The following is an 18684-nucleotide window of genomic DNA, read 5'->3' as shown; positions in this document are numbered from 1 at the left end:
GGCACACTTCGAGGAAAAGTATATATTAAAACTTATGCAGCTTTCCCATTTATCTAATACTCAATTCTCTTCCTAAACCAAGGAATCTTATGCATTTTAGTAGAAAAGTCAGCCCCTACCAAGAGGGAGTTACCTTGTGGAAAACAAGAAACAACCTATATTATCAATACCTTCTCCCAAAGCCCAGATGCAGGACTTCAACAGAGATCTAGGAGCCCATGGAGGACTAGTTAATGAGCATGGGCAGTTCCCCAAACTGCAACTTGTTAAGAAATTAGGGAGGCCCAGGAGAGAGGATTAAGATGGTGGAATAGAAGGACTAGACCTCAACTTCTCTCCTAAAAACAACAAAATTCACAACTAAAAGCTGAGAAATCCGCACCCAATTGGACCAGAAACCTTAAAAAAAGATACCCTACTCCAGAAGAACAAGAGGAGGCCATATCAAGAGATAGGAGGGGCGATTTCATGATATAAACAACCCCATACATCCCAGGTGGGAAGCTCCACAGACTGGAAACTAACTGGTTCTCAGAGAGAGACTCACCTACAGGAGTGAGAGTTCTGAGCCCCACATCAAACCCTCACATGCGGAGATCTGGCACTGGGAGAAAGAGCCACTGGAGCATCTGGCATTGAAGGCCAGTGGGGCTTGTGTGCAGGAGCTCCATGGGACTGAGGGAAATGGAGACCCCATTCTTAAAAGGCGCACACAGATTTTCACGTGCACTGGATCCCAGGGCAAAGCAAAGTCTCTATGGGAATCTGGGTCAAACCTGACTGCATTTCTTGAAGGACATCCTGGGAAAACAGGGGTGAACCTGGCTTGTTGTGAGGGAAGGACATTGAAGGCAAAGCTCTCAGGAATATTCAGCAGCAGTGCCTTTCTCTGGAGGTGGCCTTTTTGGGGAAATCTGGCCCCACCCATCAGGCAGCTGCTGAGAAGCCCCAGGGCAAACAACAACCCAGGAGGGATCACAGCCCCGCCCCTCAGTAAACAGGCTACCTAAAAACCCCTCAGGCACACAGCTACCACTAATCCCATCCAGAGACTACGCCCCACCCACCAGAGGGATTAGAATCAGCTCCACCTACCTGTGGGCAGGCATCAGCCCCTCCCATCAGGAAGCCTACAGCAAACCCCCATACTGACTTCAGCCATAAGGGGGGCAGACACCAGAGGTAAGAGAGGCTACAATTCTTGTATCTGTAAAAAGGTCAACACGCCAAACACCTATCAAAATGAAAAGACAGAGAACTATAACTCAGATGAGGGAGAAAGGAAAAAAACCAGAAAAACAGCTAAGCAATGAGGAGATTCTTAGCCTCCAGGAAAAAGATTTTAGGCTGTTGATGCTGAAGAAGATGCAAGACATTGGGAATAAACTGGAGGCAAAGATGGATAACTTACAGGAAACCCTGACCAAAGAGATACAAGATATAAAACTTAAACAAGAAGAGATGCAAAATACAATAACGGAAATAAAAAATTCACTAGAAGCCACCAACAGCAGAACACAGGAGGCAGAAGAAAAAATAAGTGAGGTGGAGGACAGATTAGTGGAAATTACGGATGCAGAACAGAAAAGAGACAAAAGATTGAAAACAAAGAGTCTCAGAGATCTCTGGGACAATGTTAAACGCACCAACATCCGTATCATAGGAGTGCCAGAAGGAGAAGAGAGAGAGAAGGAGACAGGAAAAATATGCCAAGAGATACTAGACAAAAACTTCCCTAACATGGGAACAGAACCACTCACTCAAATCCAGGAAGCACAACGAGTACCATATAAAATAAACACCAAGGAGGAATACACCAAGACACATATTCATCAAACTGACCAAAATTAAAGACAAGGAGAACATCTTGAAAGCAGCTAGGGAAAAGAAACAAGTAACATACAAGGGAACCCCAATAAGGTTATTGGCAGATTTTTCACCTGAAACTTGGCAGGCCAGAAGGGAGTGGCATGATATACTTAACATGATGAAAGGAAAAAACCTCCAGCCAATATGACTGTACCCAGCAAGGCTCTCATTCAGATTTGAAGGAGAAATCCAAACCTTCACAGACAAGCAAAAGTTGAGAGAATTCAGCAACACCAAACCAGCCTTACAACAAATATTAAAGGAACTTCTCTAGGCAGAAAAGAAAAGGCAGTTGATATAAATAGAAAAAAAAAAAAAGAAAAGAAAAGGCAGCAACAGGAAACAAAAATGCCACAAATGACAAGGCTCACCAGTAAATGTATATATGCAGTAAAGATAGGAAATCATCCATGCACAATTATACCACCAAAATCAGAAATCATGAGAAGAGGTGGGTACAGATGCAGGACACTGGAGGTGAACTTGCAATTAAGAGAACAACAACTTAAAAGAATCTCGTATACATATAGACTCTTATATCAACACTTCAGATTAACTGCAAACCAAAAATCTACAATTGATACACAAACAAGGAATCTCTGAAGAAGAAATGTATCTCATAGTAAATAAGTGCATAATCCACCATGAAGGGAGTCATTTGACGTGATTCTTTGAATGCTGAAGTCTTCTTAGATCTGATTCTGATTTCCTCTCCATCAAAGAATTTATGATAATTATAATTAAATAATACAAGTGTACAATTAAATAATATAGGTCTACAATTGTATTATTAATAACCATTTCTCTCCATGGTACAATGTAAAGTCTATAATGTCTTGTTTATCACATTACCTAGAATGGTGTAATGCCTTTATTGAAGAATCAATGAGATGTAACAAATTGTGAGGACATATTTATATACTTACCGTGTTTTTAAACCAGCTTATGCACTTTATATTGTACTTATTTTCAGAGGGTGTATTATTTTTGTTATTCTTACCAGTTAAGTTATTGTTTTTATTGTGCTATATGAAGTATTTAATGGTATATATGGCTTTCTTCTTTATAAATTTTAGTTGTATAATACACTCAATTTTAATATAATGCTAATTGTTAAAGAAAAATTGAAATGTAATAGATAATACTAAATAGTAAAGATGAAAGCCATACAAAATGGGATAAAGTATAGAATAAATTTCCTATTTGTCTCAGCATATTTTCCATTCCACTTCTCCAAAGGGAGTTGCTTAACATGTTTCTTAAGATCCATGATATAATAATCCGTTTGAATGTAATTGTGTTTAAATATATGTATTTTATTTTGTAAAAAAAAAAATAAAGAACAGGCATTCTTCCTAAACCATGCAAACCACTCACTAGATATTATTGAACATGAAAAGAAAATTGTATACAGTGATGAATATATTTGCTTTGCAATTAGTTAACTAGCTAGTTACCTACAATTATAAAAGAGCTATGAAGATACAGCTGAAGGGTAATATTTAAACTGTTCTTTAATTACTGTATGATAGATAGTTTCTTACCACTATGCACTCAGAATTGTCAATTCAAACTGTTTCCAATTTGAATTCTACCAATTTTTCTTAATTAGTTTCTAACAAGATTTGCTTCATTAATGGAGTTTTTATTATTGTTGTAATTAAAATAATTATGGAATATGTGCACATGCCTCAAATATAAAAATAAAAATAAATAAATAAATACAACATATGGAGTGAGATCCTCCTGAATAGCACAGGGGACTATATCCAATCACTTGGGATGGAGCATGATGGAGGATAATGTGAGAAAAAGAATGGAGATTCATGTGTGACTGGGTCACTTTGCTGTACAGTAGAACATGACAGAACACTGTAAACCAACCATAATGGAAAAAATAAAATCATTTAAAAATTTTTTTAAAAATAGGAGTTTCAGTCAAAACTCAGTGGAAACAAATCTGAATAGTAACCATGAGGTCACAGGTTTGATCCCTAGCCTCGATCAATGGGATAAGGATCTGGTGTTGCCATGAGCTATGGTGTAGGTTGCAGATGTGGCTTGGGTCTGGTGTTGCTGTGGCTGTTGTGTAGGCTACTGGCTACAACTCTGATTCGACTGATATCCTGGGAATTTCCATATGCTGCAGGTGTGGACCTAAAAAGAAAAAGGAAAAGGAAAGGAAAAAAATAATAATAAATTTGGAGTCCCTATCATGGTGCAGTGGAAACATTCTGACTAGGAACCAGGAGGATGCTGGTTTGATCCCTGGCCTTGCTCAGTGGGTTAAGGATCTGGCATTACTTTGAGCAGGGGTGTAGGCAGGCAGCTGTAGGTCCCATTTGACCCATAGCCTGAGAACCTCCATATGCTTTGGGGGTGACCTTAAAAAATGAAACAAAACAAAAATTTTGAAAAATAGTGTACCACACACACACACACACAGACACACACACACACACACATGAAAAAAAAAATTCAGTAAGACTCAGCTAGCACTTGCCTAGATAACCGCTGCTCCAGGACTCCTCATGGACAAGGATGGCATGGGGACTCCTGAGTGCAGACAGGCTTTCCCACTGTGTGTGGGGACACAGCTTCTCTCCTTTGCAGCCACACCCTGAAGGGCTGGGGATCCCTGGTCTTGTGACACTGACAGCAGGGCAGCTTTCTCTCCAGCCCCATGATGCCTCCTCCCTGGCCTCTCTGCAGCTCACAGCAACTCCACAGGCTGTGGTCTTGGTCCTCACCCTGCTTCAGAGAGAAAAGATCAGACTGGATTGGGGATGTCTTTAGTTTCTCCATATCTGAGCTCCAAGTCCAGGGCCCTCCTCTGTAACGGGACCAAGAAGCAGAGGTGGTTGGGGAGATGACCAGCACTGGCCATGCCAGCCACATGAATGCTTTCCTCATGTCCCTCCAGCTCCACACCTGGCACTGGGCCAGGACTGGCAGCACCCCCTTGAGGGGACACCCTCCTGTCTGCCCTGTGGCTGCCATACCACAGGCGAGGCTCCCCTCCTGTCTCTGCCAGCGCCCTGTCCACACCTTGTGGGCTCCTGCCCAGGTGTCAGGTTTCTAACATCACCTTTCTCAATGGTCCATGCCTCCTCCTGCTTGAGCCCCAGCTCCCTTCCACCAACCCCTGAGAGCTGGTATCTCTTAGGAGATCTGGTGATGCAGGAAGATGCTGGTGAACCAACACATTTAGTTCAGGAAAACACAGTCAGTGGTTGATCTGAGGAGCATCAAAGAATGTACCTCATCCTAGTCATCAGAGAATCAGACCATAGAGGAAAATTTTCCAGCTTCAAGAATAGCTCCAGGCACACAATGAAGTGGTATTATTAAATTCCCTGCAGTATTTTGAAATATTTTATCCCTGATATTCCAGCTCTTAGATGGAGATGGAGCAAGAAATGGGGAACATTGAGGGGAAGAAAACAAATACTCTCCCAAAAGGACAGTGCACTGAGTCCATCCTATGGTCTCCAGGGAGAAACCTGTTCTCTGCAGTACATGTGTGCTCCCTGCTCTGACCTGAGTCCCCAGGGCACAGCCCCTGGGTTGTCACTGGAACAAGCCAGCCCTGCAGCTGTGCCCAGCCCTCCCCTCCCCCTGCTGATTTGCATGTTCTCAGAGCACAGCCCACCACCCTGGACACTTACTAAGAGTCTCAGCCCACCCTGGGAAGGAGGCAGTGGCAGTCGGGACCCAGCATGAACATGAGGGCCCCCATGCAGCTCCTCAGCCTCTTGCTGCTCTGGCTCCCAGGTGAGGAGGGAGACCCTCACAATGACTCCCACTGCTGACACCTTCCCCTTGACCCTACTCACTGTGGGACAGCTGAGTGTCTCTGTGTGTCTGGGGCATGGGAGCATCCCCTCGGCCACTGTGTTCAGTACCTCTGTGCACAACTTCATATACGATGTAGAAAAACCCACACTAATCCTCATGCTCCTCAAGGGAATGGGTGGAAATACGTTTTCACACTTACCGTGTTCACGCAGGCCTAAGTTCCCATAGGAGAACAACAGCTTGATAAAGGGGAGTTCATAAAAGAGCCTCAGGAGACAGTACAAACGGACAATAAGGCAAAGGAAAATCCTCAAAGCCCAGGCTTACAGAAGCACTAGAAGCAGAGCATACTCTGACCTCATGCTCTATGTCAATGGAGAAAAGAACAACCCAGATTGACAATGTGGACAGCCCGACTCAGAGGAAGTGAGCATCCTGGGGGAGTATGGGAAGAGAGTTCATCCCAGCAGTGACAGAGAAGGCTATGGAGCCAGGAGGGGGAGCAATAGGCTGCACCCTAGGAAGCAATGGTCACTTCCCAGAGGGAAGCACCAAGGACACACACGAAACCCTGCCTGCAGTCCCCCAGAGAAAGGACAGCCGGGGCCTGGGGAAACAGGGGCCTCCGGAGAGTGAAGTTGTGGAAATCAGCTCCAGATATGCATCCTCTGGCAACCACAGAGCACCAAAGAGTCAGAAGACACAGCACCAAGGATTTAAAGGATTCACTTCCTTGTAGTGGATACAGACTAGGTGTTGGTGTAAAGAAACCACCTCAGCAACCTAAGGAAAGTTCCTCCTGCTCCTAAAGAATCATGTCTTGCGGATCAGGAAATAGCTACTCCAACACATCATCGAGGGAACACGGTTCTCAAGGGTAGGCTCCAATAAGCAGAAAGGAATGTTGAAAACCGAAATTCTTTGGGAGGCAGCAATCCTTTTTTTCTTTGTTTGTTTGTTCTTGTGTTATCTCTTTTTTATTTTTTTATTTTTTTAAATTTATTGAAGTATACTTGATTTACAAAGTTGTGATAATTTCTGCTGTACATCAAAGAGATTCAGTTATACATGTACGTATATCTATTCCCTTTTGCATTCTTTTCCCACATGGATTATCACAGAACATCATTTTTTTAACAGAATAAAATACATATATTTAAACACAATTCCATTCAGACAGATTCTTATATCATGGATCTTAAGAAACAGATTAAGTGTCTCCCTCTGCAGAAGTGGAATGGAAAATATGCTGAGACAAATAGGAAATTCATTCTCGGCTTTATCCCAGTTTGTATGGCTTTCCTCTTTAGTATTTGGTATTATGTATTACATTTCAATTTTTCTTTAAAAACTGGCATTATATTAAAATTGTGACTATTATGCAACTAAAATTTATAAAGAAGAAAGCCTTATATACCATTAAATATTTTATATAGCATAGTAAAAAGAATACCTTAACTGGTAAGAATAACAAAAATAATACACCCTCTGAAAATAAGTAAAATATAAAATGCATAAATGGGTTAAAATACAGGATAACTATATAAATATGTCCTCGCAATTTGTTACACCTTATTGATTCTTCAATAAAGGCATTACACCATTCTAGGTGATGTGATAAACAAGACATTATAGACTTTACATAATACCATGGAGAGAAACAGTTATTAATAACACGTTTGCAGAACTGTGTTATTTAATTGTACAGTTGCATTATTTAATTATAATCATCATAAATTCTTTGATGGAGCGGAAACCAGAATCAGATCTAAGAAGACGTCAGCATTCCAAGAATGATGTCAAATAACCCCCTTCATGGTGGATTATGCACTGATTTACTATGAGATATCTTTCTTCTCCAGAGATTCCTTGTTTGTGTATCAGTTGCAGAGTTTTGGTTTGATATAAGAGTCTACATGGATATGAGATTGTTTTGTTGTTCTCTTAATTGCAAGTTCATCTCCAGAATCCTGCATTTGTACCCACCTCTTCTCCTGATTTCTGATTTTGGTGGTATAATTGTGCATGGATGATTTCATGTCTTTACTGTATATATACCTCTACTGGTGAGCCTTGTCACTTGTGGCATTTTTGTTTCCTGTTGCTGCCTTTTCTTTTCTGCCTAGAGAAGTTCCTTTAGGATTTGTTGTAAGGCTGGTTTAGTGTTGCTGAATTCTCTCAACTTTTGCTTGTCTGTGAAGGCTTTGATTTCTCCTTCAAATCTGAATGAGAGCCTTGCTGGGTAAAGTCATCTTGGTTGGAGGCTTTTTCCTTTCATCACGTGAAGTATATCATGCCACTCCCTTCTGGCCTGCCGAGTTTCAGGTGAAAAACCTGCCGATAACCTTATTGGGGTTCCCTTGTATGTTACTTGTTTCTTTTCCCTAGCTGCTTTCAGGATTTTCTCTTTGTCTTTAATTTTGGTCAGTTGGATTGATATTCCTCCTTGGGTTTATTTTATATGGTACTATTTGTGCTTGCTGGATTTGAGTGAGTGGTTCCTTTCCCATGTTAGGGAAGTTTTCAGCTATTATCTCTTGAACTATTTTTCCTGTCCCCTTCTTTCTCTCTTCTCCTTCTGGCACCCCTATGATACGGATGTTGGTGCGTTGAACATTGTCCCAGAGTTCTCTGAGACTCTCTTCATTTGTTTTCAATCTTTTTTATCTTTTCTGTCCCGCATCCATAATTTCCACTAATCTGTCCTCCACCTTGCTTATTCGTTCTTCTGCCTCCTGCATTCTGCTGTTAGCTGCTTCTAGTGCCTTTTTTATTTCCGTTATTGTATTTTGCATCTCTTCTTGTTTAACTTTTACATCTTGTATCTCGTTGCTCAGTGTTTCCTGTAAGTTATCCATCTTTGCCTCCAGTTTATTTCCAATGTCTTGCATCATCTTTAGCATCAACAGTCTAAAAGTCTTCTTCCTGGAGGCTGACAATCTCCTGATCACTTAGCTGATTTTCTGGGGTTTTTCCTTTCTCCCTCATCTGAGTTATAGTTCTCTGTCTTTTCATTTTTATAGGTGTTTGGTGTGGTGACCTTTTTACAGATACAAGGGTTGTAGCCTCTCTTACCTCTGGTGTCTGCCCCCCTTATGGCTGAAGTCAGTATGGGGGTTTGCTGTAGGCTTCCTGATGGGAGGGGCTGATGCCTGCCCACAGGTAGGTGGAGCTGATTCTAATCCCTCTGGTGGGTGGGGCGTAGTCTCTGGATGGGATTAGTGGTAGCTGTGTGCCTGAGGGGTTTTTAGGTAGCCTGTTTACTGAGGGGTGGGGCTGTGATCCCACCTGGATTGTTGTTTGCCCTGGGGCTTCTCAGCAGCTGCCTGATGGGTGGGGCCAGATTTCCCCAAAAAGGCCACCTCCAGAGAAAGGCAACTGCTGAATCTTCCCAGAGCTTTGCCTTCAATGTCCCTCCCTCACAACAAGCCACATTCATGCCTGTTTTCCCAGGATGTCCTCCAAGAACTGCAGTCAGGTTTGACCCAGATTCCTATGGAGACCTTGCTCTGCCCTGGGATCCAGTGCACGTGAAAGTCCCTGTGGGCCTTTTAAGAATGGGGTCTCGGTTTTCCCCAGTCCCATGGAGTTCCTGCGCACACGCCCCACTGGCCTTCAATGCCACATGCTCCAGGGGCTCTTTCTCCCAGTACCAGATCCCAGCACCTGAGAGTTTGATGTGGGGCTCAGAACTCTCGCTCCTGTAGGTGAGTCTCTGTGAACCAGTTAGTGTTCAGTCTGTGGAGCTTCCCACCTGGGATGTATGGGGTTGTTTATATCACAAAGTCGCCCCTCCTACCTCTTGATGTGTCCTCCTCTTTTTCTTCTGGAGTAGGGTATCTTTTTTAAGGTTTCCGGCCCATTCGGGTGGAGATTGCTCAGCTTCTGGTTGTGAATTTTGTTGTTTTTAGGAGAGAAGTTGAGCTCCAGTCCTCCTATTCTGCCATCTTAATCCTCGGAAGCCATACTTTTAAAAAGCTAAGGAGGACTTCCCATTGTGGCTCAGTGGCTTAATAATCAGCCTTGTCTCTGTGAAGCTGATGGTTCAATCCCCTGCCTGATGCAGTGGGTTAAGGATCCAGAGTTGCTCTCACTCCGACTTTACCAGTGGGATAAAACTGGGAACTTCCATATGCCACTGAGGAGCCTGAAGAAGGGAAATTTTAAACAGCTACCAAAAAGAAGAAACGGTCCCACCATTCCTTTAGAATGAATACAGAATAATGACCCAAGTAAGTGAAGACATGAAATAACACCAAAAATACAAAATCTGCATCTTCAGAATGGACATGGTCAAAGAAGAGTAGCATGTGGAGAATGGCAGCAACACAAACACACACAAAAAAAAACTAAAGTGAAAATGCCACCCTGAAAGTGTCGACAAAATGAGGAGGTGCCCAAGGAGAATAGAAATGACTGAGGGAAGAGGATGCAAGAATGGTTGGGAGGAAGAGAGCCAGGGTCCTTCACATCCAGGAGGTAAGGTGAGATCAGGTGCCATGAAGAATAATGCAGACGGCAGGAGTGGGCAGCGCAGCATTCCTAGAAAGTCTCATGGAACAGACAGGACCTCTCCTTCGGCTGTACTTCTATACACTCTCCTTGACATTTAAAGCATTAGATTATAAAGATAAAATATTCCCAAAATATACTACACTAAATGTTCAAGAAAAGTCAGTTGGATTTGACAGCAGCATACAAAGCACATGTGCATGCTTTTATGTTATTTTTTTCTTTCTACTCATTACGATTTTCCCTTAGAAACTAGCACGCTGTGTGTTGGGAAGTAGAGAAAAAAATGAAAATGTTCTTTAAGAATTTACACAAAGAAGGTGGTCACATTTTGATGTATAAATGCTATTTGGAATTAGAGCTATGAAGTCTGAGTCTGAAACGTAAAATCAACAAAATTCATGGACATGTGTGTTCATGTACTTTTTCAATTGGTATAAATTCTGTTTTAAACTAGATCTGCTTTTCAATGACTGAATTAGAGGTTCTTTATTTTATTGGACCCGGAGGAACATTAAACGAAAATCTCTAGGATACGCTTTAACTGTCTAGAAAGTTTAAATATCTGTATTTTCACACTGACATTGTAAATGAGAGGTACACATTTTGTATATCTTAATTTACACCTCACTACATAATGAAGTTTTTGCTATGAAATGCAAGTTACATGGAGCAAAAACAAAGAGTTTAATAAATGAACTAAGACTCTGTGATTTGTTACATATTCCTTTTGAAATGTTTTTTTATGGCCACAGCAACAGCACTTGGAAATTCCTGGGCCAGGATGGAACATGTACCCCCAAAGCGAACCAAGGCATGGCCATCAGATACTTAACCCACTAGCCAACAGCCAGAAATCCAACCTGTTTCTTAACAAATGAAAAATTAGTTCGTATTTAAAAATGAGTGTTTTGGAGTGCCTCTCATGGCACAGTGGAAACGAATCTGGCTAGGAACCATGAGGTGGGGGGTTCGATCCCCGGCCTCACTCAGTGGGTTAAGCATCTGGCATTGCTGTGGCTGTGGGGTTGGCCAGCAGCTGTAGGTCCCATTTGACCGCTAGCCCGGGAACTTCCCTATGCCTCAGGTGTGGCCCTAAAAAGGAAAAATCATAAAAATAAAATACAAATGAGTGTTTCACAGCTATAGGTCCCTGTCAACATGCCAGTTCTCTAGTGTGACTGAAGTCACTTCAGAGCTGTGTCTGGACCTCAGGGAGAAAGACAGCCACCTCCTACTGGCTGAAAGAGGAACAATGGTGCAGCCCTTGGACCTGCCACTAGAGAGAGGAGGCATGTGAGATGAGGCTTCAGGCTCTTTCATCTAAGAAGAAAAGAGAGAACACACTCCAAGATATGTAGGTTTGATGACTATAGGGCTCTAATAGAAAATCGCTCCGTCTGGGAGTTCCCGTCGTGGCTCAGTGGTTAATGAATCCGACTAGGAACCATGAGGGTGTGGTTTCGATCCCTGGCCTTGCTCAGTGGGTGAAGGATCCCACATTGCTGTGGCTGTAGTGTAGGCTGGTGGCTACAACTCCGATTAGACCCCTGGCCCGGGAACCTCCACATGCCATGGCAGCAGCCCTAGAAAAGGCAAAAAGACGAAAGCAAACAAACAATCAAACAAAACTAGGTCTAGACCTCAGGGTCGAAGGTCTTACAGTCAAGCTTTTTCCCACCTGGGCAGATCCCCAGATTTCTACTAAGAAGAGCAGCTCTGGGGGCTCATATGTGTCATCACGGTGACGGGGATCCTCATGAGGTCCAGTGAGTCCAGAGGGTTTATTAACGTAGCTGAAGAAGAATGTTTTCCAGAAGAGAACATTTTGATCACATCGATTGATGATTTAAATGTTTGATAAATTTTAAGTAGCATTCATTGCTATTTTTAACTTTAAAATGACTTACTCAACTAGGACTAGAAAGACTCAGTACATTCAAAAGGATGACCTGTGAGCACAAGCAGGGGAGCAATGAGAGATCTTCCTGAGACTGTAAGGGAGTAAAGAGAAGTGACAGCTGCTCCCATGAATGTCAAGATAACGGGTGAAAATGATGAGAATGATGAGACCGTGAATTCTCTTGGTTCAAATGTGAGTGCCTCCACCCACCTGCTCTTCCCCCTCTGCTGCCCCCACCAGGGGATTTGCATGCCATCCCCTGGGGAGGACATGCCCTGGCCAGCCTGACATAAAAGGGCAGCTCTAGTCTGGCTTGGACTGATCAGGGCTCCTCTGTTCACAGCTGACCATGAGGTTCCCTGCTCAGCTCCTGGGGCTCCTCCTGCTCTGGGTCCCAGGTGAGGATGGAGGGGAGATGAGAAGGGGAAGGGGGTGCTGTGGGGGCAGGGCTGCTTTTTGTGGGCATGTGCAAACATGTATGTGCACATCTCTCACCCTCTGCCAAGGGCAGATGTTTAGCAAAGAGAGAATGAGGATAAAACCAGACAAAATAAGTACCCATCCTCTGGTGAAAGTGTGGGCAAGTGGACACATGACCTCTAGAGATCTTTGATGGTGTAAGTCCTGGGGTTTTCTCAAGGTGAATATTTTGGGGACAACTCTCAATCAAAAACGAATCTAGCATGAAGTAAATAACAAGTAGAGAATTGTGAAAATTACTCATGATACTGGTCTCAAAATGCTCTTCTTTTCTCTCATTATTTCAGGATCCAGTGGGGCCATCGTGCTGACCCAGACTCCACTCTCCCTGTCAGTCAGCCCTGGAGAGCCGGCCTCCATCTCCTGCAGGTCCAGTCAGAGCCTTGAGAAATATGGAAGCAATTTGTTGAGTTGGTACCAGCAGAAACCAGGCCAGTCTCCACAGCTCCTGATCTATGAGGCTACCAACAGGGCCTCTGGGGTCCCAGACAGGTTCAGTGGCAGTGGGTCAGGCACAGATTTCACCCTGAAAATCAGCAGGGTGGAGGCTGAGGATGCAGGCGTTTATTACTGCCAGCAAAATAAAGAATCTCCTCCCACAGTGATACAGCCCTTGACACAAACCCCTCTCCTGGGGCCCCAGCTGCACACATGGGTGTGTGTTGTCTGGGGGAGCAGAGGGGCAGATGCTCTGAGTCTGTGTAAGAGGAAGAGGTGGGAGAACCAGGGGCAGAGGGTGCAGCTGAGGCCTGTGGACCAGCAGAGCCTCAGCTCCTCCTCGGACACCACATGTTCAGACCTGTCAGCTGCCTGGCTTTGGTGAGATGCCCCCTTAGAAACTGGCCAGTGATAGGAGCTGGCCTGCAGGTCACCCAAAGCTTAGCTGAAGTCCATTTGTTCAGCCTTTGTTTTCTGCCTGGGCCAATCAGAACTTTTATCCTGGTGTGTATTGATAACCATAGAGGAGAGCATAACATCAGGTTAGAAACAATGGCACTACTAGAAAAGGATTTTTTTAGCTGCAATTTCAGCCTGTGTGATTCTATTTTCCAATGTAATCTCATGGCTCTCTCATGCAATGAAAATATCACATCTCTTTCACCCTTCTATTTCTTGTGGATTTTTCAATGTTGATTTTCCAAACCTTCTGACATTCTCCCTTGCTCTGGATTTTCTTGTCTTTTTGCAACTTAAATAATTTTGTGGAGATTACAAGCTTGATGGCATATTGTCATAAAAAGGAGAAAATGTCAAACATAAATAAAGTGACTCATTTCGTGAATACAAATCTCACTCACAGTTTCTAGGTATAGATATAATTAAATGAATAGCTGAAATGTCTCATTTTTTAAAGGCTTTAAATATATATCTGAATATATAAGTGTCCTGCACCTTTCAAGTCATGACACTGTCCCTGAGCCTATGTCAACAGCCCACTAGGGGGCGGTCACGTCCAATTCTTACCGCACATGTCTATCCTCTTGCAAGTTTTGGTCCTTCTGGTCCAAAGCTTTTCTTTATCTGCCTACCACAGTGAGGATTACAACGCCTCTTCTGTCTCCCTCTTCACTTCTCCTCTCAGCAAATATTTACATTCAGACAAATTCTACAGCATGTTTTTTTGTTATCTTTTTTTTAATACATATTCTTAGGTCAGTTCAATTCCAGTTATATCCAACACTACGGGTTTATGTTGCAATGAAGATGAATGATTTTTACTGAGTTTTACTTTAAATATTACCACTAAGCCCCAAAACAATACGTGTTTACCTGTCTGGTTCGTAGGATTGGCTGCATTTCTGTGACCAGGAGTTCTTTGCTTTCATGTTTCCATAGAATCCAAGAATTCTCCTCTTGCTATTGTCTTAAATAAAAATTTTTTTTTTGTGAGTTAAAGAAAACTTTTATTTTTATTTATTTATTTATTTTTGTCTTTTTTTTTTTTCCCAATGTACAGCAAGGGGGTCAGGTTATCCTTAGATGTATACATTGCAGTTACAGTTTTTTCCCCCACCCTTTCTTCTGTTGCGACATGAGTATCTAGACATAGTTCTCAATGCTATTCAGCAGGATCTCCTTGTAAATCTATTCTAGGTTGTGTCTGATAAGCCCAAGCTCCCGATCCCTCCCACTCCCTCCCCCTCCCATCAGGCAACCACAAGTCTCTTCTCCAAGTCCATGATTTTCTTTTCTGAGGAGATGTTCATTTGTGCTGGATATTAGATTCCAGTTATAAGTGATATCATATGGTATTTGTCTTTGTCTTTCTGGCTCATTTCACTCAGGATGAGATTCTCTAGTTCCATCCATGTTGCTACAAATGGCATTATGTCATCCTTTTTTATGGCTGAGTAGTATTCCATTGTGTATATATACCACTTCTTCCGAATCCAGTCATCTGTCGACGGACATTTGGGTTGTTTCCACGTCCTGGCTATTGTGAATAGTGCTGCAATGAACATGCGGGTGTATGTGTCTCTTTTAAGTAGAGCTTTGTCCGGATAGATGCCCAAGAGTGGGATTGCAGGGTCATATGGAAGTTCTATATATAGATTTCTAAGGTATCTCCAAACTGTTCTCCATAGTAGCTGTACCAGTTTACATTCCCACCAGCAGTGCAGGAGGGTTCCCTTTTCTCCACAGCCCCTCCAGCACTTGTTATTTGTGGATTTATTAATGATGGCCATTCTGACTGGTGTGAGGTGGTATCTCATGGTAGTTTTGATTTGCATTTCTCTTATAATCAGTGATGTTGAGCATTTTTTCATGTGTTTGTTGGCCATCTGTATATCTTCTTTGGAGAACTGTCTATTCAGGTCTTTTGCCCATTTTTCCATTGGTTGATTGGTTTTTTTGCTGTTGGGTTGTATAAGTTGCTTATATCTTCTAGAGATTAAGCCCTTGTCAGTTGCATCATTTGAAACTATTTTCTCCCATTCTGAAAGTTGTCTTTTTGTTTTCTTTTGGGTTTCCTTTGCTGTGCAAAAGCTTTTCAGTTTGATGAGGTCCCATGGGTTTATTTTTGCTCTAATTTCTATTGCTTTGGGAGACTGCCCTGAGAAAATATTCATGATGTTGATGTCAGAGAGTGTTTTGCCTATATTTTCTTCTAGGAGTTTGCTGGTGTCCTGTCGTATATTTAAGTCTTTCAGCCATTTTGAGTTTATTTTTGTGCATGGTGTGAGGGTGTGTTCTAGTCTCATTGTTTGCATGCAGCTGTCCAGGTTTCCCAGCAATGCTTGCTGAATAGACTTTCCTTTTCCCATTTTATGTTCTTGCCTCCCTTGTCAAAGATTAATTGACCCTAGGTGTCAGGGGTTATTTCTGGGTTCTCTATTCTGTTCCATTGGTCTGTCTGTCTGTTTTGATACCAGTACCACACTGTTTTGATGACTGTGGCTTTGTAGTATTTCTTGAAGTCTGGGAGAGTTATGCCTCCTGCTTGGTTTTTGTTTCTCAGGATTGCTTTGGCGATTCTGGGTCTTTTGTGGTTCCATATAAATGTTTGGATTGTTTGTTCTAGTTCTGTGAAAAATGTCCTGGGTAATTGGATAGGGATTGCATTGAATCTGGAGATTGCTTTGGGGAGTGTGGCCATTTTTACAATATTGATTTTCCCAATCCAGGAACATGGAATATCTTTCCATTTCTTTACATCTTCTTTGATTTCTTTGATTAAAGTTTTATAGTTCTCGGCATATAGGTCCTTTACCTCCTTGGTCAGGTGTATTCCGAGGTATTTGATTTTGTGAGGTGCAATTTTAAAAGGTATCGTATTTTTGTATTCCTTTTCTAATATTTCATTGCTAGTATACAGAAATGCAACTGACTTCTGAATGTTCATCTTATATCCTGCCACTTTGCTGAATTTATTAATCAGTTCAAGGAGTTTTGGGGTTGAGTCCTTAGGGTTTTCTAGGTATAGTATCATGTCATCTGCATACAGTGACAGTTTGATCTCTTCTCTTCCTATATGGATGCCTTTTATTTCTTTTGTTTGTCGAATTGCTGTGGCTAGGACTTCCAAAACTATGTTGAAGAGCAGTGGTGAGAGTGGGCATCCCTGTCTTGTTCCAGATTTGAGTGAGAAGGCTTTTAGTTTTTCCCCATTGAGTATTATATTTGCTGTGGGTTTATCATAGATGGCTTTGATTATATTCAGGAATGTTTCCTCTATACCCACTTTGGCGAGGGTCTTGATCATGAATGGATGTTGAACTTTGTCAAATGCTTTTTCTGCGTCTATTGTGATGATCATATGATGTTTGACCTTTTTTTTCTTAATGTGGTGTATGATGCTGATTGATTTGCATATGTTGAACCATCCTTGTGAACCTGGGATGAACCCAACCTGGTCATGGTGTATAATTTTTTTGATATGTTGTTGGATTTGGTTGGCTAAGATTTTGTTGAGAAGTTTTGCATCTATATTCATCAATGATATTGGGCGATAGTTTTCTTTTTTGGTGGTATCTCTGTCTGGTTTTGGAATGAGGGTGATGGTGGCCTCACAGAATGTCTTTGGGAGTATTCCTTCTTCTTCAACCTTTTGAAAGAGTTTAAGGAGGATGGGCACCAATTCCTCTTTATATGTTTGATAAAATTCACCTGTGAAGCCCTCTGGTCCTGGACTTTTATTTGTAGGGAGTGATTTTATGACCTCTTCAATTTCATTTCTAGTGATCGGTCTGTTCAGTTGCTCTGTTTCTGCTTGATTCAGTTTTGGCAGGCTGTAAGATTCTAGAAAATTGTCCATTTCTTCCAGATTGTCAAACTTGTTGCCATACAGTTGTTCATAGTATTCTCTTATGGTTTTTTGTATTTCTGCTGTATCCGTTGTGATTTCTCCTTTTTCATTTCTAATTTTGGTTATTTGGGTTCTGTCTCTCCTCTTTTTCGTGAGTCTGGCCAGGGGTTTGTCAATTTTGTTCACCTTTTCAAAGAACCAGCTCTTGGTTTTATTAATTTTCTCTATTGTTTTTTGAGTCTCTATTTTATTGATTTCTTCTTTGATCTTTACAATCTCCTTCCTTCTGCTGACTTTAGGACTTCTTTGTTCTTCTTTTTCTAATTCGTTTAGGTGGAGGGTTAAGTTGTCAATTTGGGATCTTTCTTCTTTTTTGAGAAAGGCCTGGATTGCTGTAAATTTCCCTCTGAGCACTGCTTTCGCAGCATCCCATAGATTTTGAGAGGTTGTGTCTTCATTATCATTTGTTTCAAGGTAGTTTTTAATTTCCTTCTTGATTTCCTCATTGACCCATTGGTTTTTTAGTAGCATGTTGTTTAGTCTCCATGTAGTAGGTTTTTTCTCTCTGCTTTTCCCATGGTTGATTTCTAATTTCATGGCATTGTGGTCAGAGAAGATACTTGAGATAATTTCTACGCTCCTAAATTTATTGAGATTAGCTTTGTGTCCCAATATGTGGTCGATTCTTGAGAATGTTCCATGAGCATTTGAGAAGACTGTGTATTCTGCTTTTTTTGGATGTAGTGTCCTGAAGATATCAATTAAGTCTAACTTTTCTATTGTTTCCTTTAGGATCTCTGTTGCTTTATTGGTTTTCTGTCTAGAGGATCTGTCCATTCATGTGAGGGGGGTATTTAGGTCTCCTACTATGATTGTATTCTCATCAATATCTCCTTTATGTCTGTTAATATTTGTTGTATGTATCTGGGTGCTCCTATATTTGGGGCATATATGTTGACGATAGTAACATCCTCTCCTTGGATGGATCCCTTAATCATTAAGTAGTGTCCTTCTTTGTCTTTCTTTATGTCTTTTGTTTTAAAGTCTATTTTGTCTGATATGAGCGTTGCAACTCCTGCTTTTCTGTCATGTCTATTGGCGTGAAATATTTTTCCCCACCCTTTCACTTTCAATCTATATGTATCTTTTGTCCTAAGGTGAGTTTCTTGTAGGCAGCATACTGAAGGTTTTTGCCTTTTTATCCACTCGGCCACTCTGTGTCTTTTGATGGGGGCATTCAGTCCATTGACATTTAAGGTGATAATTGATAGATGATTATTTATTGCCATTTGAACCTCGTGTTCCAGTTGATTCTATGGTTCTCCATTCTTCCTTTCTTTTTTTTTTTTTTTTTTTTTTTTTTTTGGTTGGATGG

At 41.8% G+C, this 18684-nt stretch overlaps 1 gene segment (V, D, J or C); it reads left to right on the top strand.

Moving 5' to 3' along the window:
- Positions 1–13156, top strand: part of LOC110258687 — a gene marked incomplete at its 3' end in the record, with an annotated part of 56375 nt that extends 43219 nt beyond the window's left edge. The window contains 1 exon segment of the V gene segment in view: positions 12850–13156. Coding sequence covers positions 12850–13156 — 307 coding nt within the window.
- Positions 13157–18684: the final 5528 nt, after the last annotated feature.

The sequence above is a fragment of the Sus scrofa genome, unplaced genomic scaffold, assembly GCF_000003025.6.
Source record: "Sus scrofa isolate TJ Tabasco breed Duroc unplaced genomic scaffold, Sscrofa11.1 Contig297, whole genome shotgun sequence".
In the NCBI taxonomy this organism is placed as follows: Eukaryota; Metazoa; Chordata; class Mammalia; order Artiodactyla; family Suidae; genus Sus; species Sus scrofa.
This window is presented reverse-complemented; position numbering and strand designations above follow the sequence as displayed.